This window comes from Ruditapes philippinarum, unplaced genomic scaffold (genome assembly GCF_026571515.1).
Source record: "Ruditapes philippinarum isolate M1 unplaced genomic scaffold, ASM2657151v2 ctg2475_1_1_1_1, whole genome shotgun sequence".
In the NCBI taxonomy this organism is placed as follows: Eukaryota; Metazoa; Mollusca; class Bivalvia; order Venerida; family Veneridae; genus Ruditapes; species Ruditapes philippinarum.
In genome coordinates, this window is record NW_026866903.1 from 259,281 (window position 1) to 263,327 (window position 4,047).

At 34.9% G+C, this 4,047-nt stretch overlaps 1 protein-coding gene across 1 annotated transcript; it reads left to right on the forward strand.

The window, feature by feature from the left end:
• Positions 1–432: 432 nt before the first annotated feature.
• Positions 433–2,635, forward strand: LOC132734164 (uncharacterized). The gene is made up of 2 exons (XM_060720878.1): positions 433–825; positions 1,158–2,635. The coding sequence occupies exons 1-2, from the start codon at positions 622–624 to the stop codon at positions 2,343–2,345; spliced, it is 1,392 nt and encodes a 463-aa protein (XP_060576861.1). The 5' UTR covers positions 433–621; the 3' UTR covers positions 2,346–2,635.
• Positions 2,636–4,047: the final 1,412 nt, after the last annotated feature.

Here is a 4,047-nt window from a genome sequence, read left to right on the forward strand (position 1 = left end):
GAGTACACACTAATAAACACCACAATTTCAAGCAACACACTTATAAACAACACAATTATAAACAATACACTAATAAACACCACAATTCCAAGCAACACACTAATAAACAACACAATACCAAGCAACAGACTAATAAACAGAACATAACAGCAAACAAACAACACAGCGATAAACAACATACTAACAAACAAATAACACATTACAGTGACTTACAGCATGAAACACAAAACAAACAACATTTGGCTTCAAAAAGACACTCTTAAGTAGAAAATAGTTTTTGTTTTGTTTAGATAATTAAAATACTGAAAAAACAACAACCCCAAGATAGGCGTCATATGAATGTGATAACAGGACATCATATATTACAAGTGTCCTTTATTTAGATCACATACATATATCGATAATAAATCGTACGGACAGACACGTTGAACTTTGCCTCTCTATACATATATATGAACTATGATAACAGTATGTAGTTAAAATTTAAATCTTTTATGTTGTTAATATTGTTTGGGTTTAAAACTTTAAGAGTGAAGTGGTTCAATTGTAAGAAAATCAAAAACATTTTCAACAGTATTGACAAAATCTTCTCAAATTTTAGTTAAATTTAAATCTTAATGAATGACGATGACTGTTAAAGCATGTTTTGTGTTATTCGTGTGTGGAATATACATTCTATGGGGGACTAAAGGAGACACTGCATCGTCCGTCTGTACGATGGAAATGTACGGAAACGACAGTGCTGCGTTCTGGGCTTGTAAGATCCAGTTCGCCCATCAGGCAAACTGGTTCCCTTCACCTATAGCTGGACTCTTCAGTTACCAGGTATGGATCGAGTCATAAGTTCGAACATTTCCGGAATATCTTTGATTTTTAAAATACAGTTTAACAACAACAATAACAATAACAGAAAAATGAAGATTATTTAAATGAAAATATTTAAAATGTACATAAAGAGAAAATAAGCTCTTTTCGCCTTAAATTGAACTTCTTTGAAATTTCAAATTAAATTATTAGTGTGTTGCTCGAAATTGTGTTGTTTATTAAATAATTAGCTCATGTTTCCAATATATCTTTACAAAAACGTCTGCGTTAAAATTAGTGTCACGTTTTTATACGATTTCTAGGAATGATTTTATGTGCTTTTATTCATTTAGATATGGAATGGATATGATGGTTTCTGGCAGAATGGCGCTGTGTTGGAAACGTTTACAAACTTTGTTGCCTATACAAATAAAACTCATACAAGATATTCTAATGTTTTAAAAAGTAGCGAACGCGGGCTCTACAGCTTGCTAGAGGCATATGGACCTTATCCTTCTTTTGACGACATGAGTTGGTATGGTTTATCGTACACGAGAATCCACGAGATTCTCGGGTTCGACACGTTCCTTCAAGATGCGACGGACATCTATGATTGGATCTGGAAGACCGGTTGGGATCAGAGCGGTGCATGTGGTGGGGGATTGTGGTTCGATAACACATTTGTTTCCAAGCAAACCATTACGAATGCTCAAATGATACAATTGTCCGGGAGAATGTATCGCCTGACAAAAAAGAAAGAATACCTGACAAAAATGAATCAAATTTACGCATTTGTTATGAATAACACTTTAATAAATGAAACAACTTACCTTGTGGCCGACGGAGCGAATTCCAACTGCACACCGAATGGATTTTATGGGCGGAGCTATAACAGTGGCGTGATGACAGGAGCTTTAGTTGAAATGTACAGATGTTCTAAAAATAGCATTTTCCTTGATCTTGCATTTAAAGTTACAAATGGTTTAATAGAACATGCCAGTAATGCAGACGGTATTTTGGTTGAGTTCTGTGAACCGAATTGCGATGACGACGCGTTAATGTTCAAAGGATTGTTCGCCCGGAACGTGAGGGTTTTAATTAACGAATTAACTGACAGCATAAGGCGCGAGTACCTGCAAAGCTGGCTTAATCTTCAAGTAGAATCAAATTTGAGGAATAATATCTGTGATATGGAACCAATTACGAAATGTAACATATCGTATAAAGACGGGCCGCCGTATTACAACAAATCTGGACCTGTGTTTTCTCCAAATTGGCGGGGGCCGTTTACATATGGTGCGCCAATGCAGCAGACCTCAGTATTGGACCTTTTCGTTTCTGCTATAAAACCCGGAACGGATTGTAGCGGAAAGTTTTGTAATTACGACCCGTACTTCCCACCACCACAATCTTTGACCTGTGGAAGTGAACCATGCCCGGAAGGCGAAGATTGTTGTGAATATAGTCCATATAGTTCATATACTTGTTGTGAAAGCACCCAACATTGCAATAAAACTACTGGTGTATGTGACGGCTTTTGATATACCGGCGCTGAACTCGAAAAAGTTACGCGAAATAAAAGTGCAAAAAAGTCTGTTACTTTAAAACCATCTCTACATGTTATCTAAACTTAAAGGATTAAGAATGTGTACTAGGACTTGTTTCTAATTTGTTTCTTAAAGTGATAATAAAAATAACAACACATTTGTTTTGAAGCCGAAACAATTCTTGAACATACAGCATTAAGGCATCATCTATCTGAGCTTAATACATGTATAGAATATTATAGCATGCGACAAATTTTTGCCCTGTGTTGTCCATTCGTTGTCATTTTTAGCTCGACTTTTCTATGAAAAGGGGAGCTATCCTACTCGCCCCGGCGTCGGCGTCGGCGTCGGCGTTGGAGTTAGCGTTAGCGTTGGCGTCACACCTTGGTTAAGTTTTTCGTACCACCCCACTTTATTTCAGAAGTATTACAAGTATGGCTTTGAAACTTACCATACTTGTTCACCATCATAACCTCCATCTACAGACAAGAGTACATAACTCTGTCAAGGTTTTTGACAGAATTATGGCCCTTTTTTGACTTAGAAAGTGTATTGAGCTTGGTTAAGTTTTTTGTACCACCTCACTTTATTTCAAAACCATTGGAGGTATTGCTTTGAAACTGACCATACTTGTTTACCATCACGACCTTCATCAACAGACAAGAGGACATAACTCTGTCAAGGTTTTTGACAGAATTATGCCCCTTTTTGACTTAGAAAATACATTGAATATGGGTAAAATCCACTTATTGCCTTAACCCTTTGAGATATTGCTTTGAAACTTTTAATGCTATTTCACATCATTACCCCCATCTGTACGCAAGAGAAGGTAACTCTGTCAAGGATTTGTTTTTAAAAATTAAGGCCTTTTATCGACTTAGAATCTTGGTTAAGTTTTTAGTACCAGTCCACTTTTTGACTGAACTGTTTGAGATATTAATTTGAAAGTTGGAATACTTGTTTACAATCATGATTCCCAAACATGTCCAGGAGAAGGTAATTCTGTCAAAGATTTTATTTGAATTATGGCCCTTAACTGTCAATGTTTTGTATTATAGGCAAGCACTAAAAAACTTAAAAAATCTAAAAAAAATTCATTCCTATCCACTTGTTCACTTTACCATAAATTATGTCATATAAACATTGCTGTAATATTCAAGGGTATCAAACAACTAGTTATTTTTCTCTTTTTGTACTTGAAATTAAAATCAGTAGTATATGCATATTTCACATTTTATCTCGCCTATTTGATTGGTGGACAAGTGACCAGCTACGGACAGAACACATAGCTGTAAGTATATTTTCTCGCACTTTCTACTTTAGTCTTCAAATCATATAATTAATACTTTACAAACACATTATTATTTATTTATATTTATACTAGATTTAGGTTGTCAGTCTCTCCATGTATTCATGACATTTTGTAAATGCTAAATCTCAAAAAACTAATAAATACCATACCTAGTACTTATGCCTTCCATAACTACTTTCCATACATTTTGGCTATGGTAACACTAAACATTTTTCTTATTTTTACTTCTTAGAAGTAGATCTTAAAATGTGTAGTGTTAAAGGAATTTGTCACACTCCTTGCCTACCACAGTGACTTAGGGTATCCTTGTTTATAAAATGCCATTATATATAAATTTTTTACTATATTTGGTGTTTTATAAAATTGTGCCCATAATATAAATGC

Bases quoted from the DNA above. Each gene is read 5' to 3' on its own strand.
- LOC132734164 (XM_060720878.1), top strand. From the start codon at position 622: ATGACGATGACTGTTAAAGCATGTTTTGTGTTATTCGTGTGTGGAATA. The intron at 826-1,157 runs GTATGGATCGAG...TTATTCATTTAG, and splicing joins CTGGACTCTTCAGTTACCAG to ATATGGAATGGATATGATGG.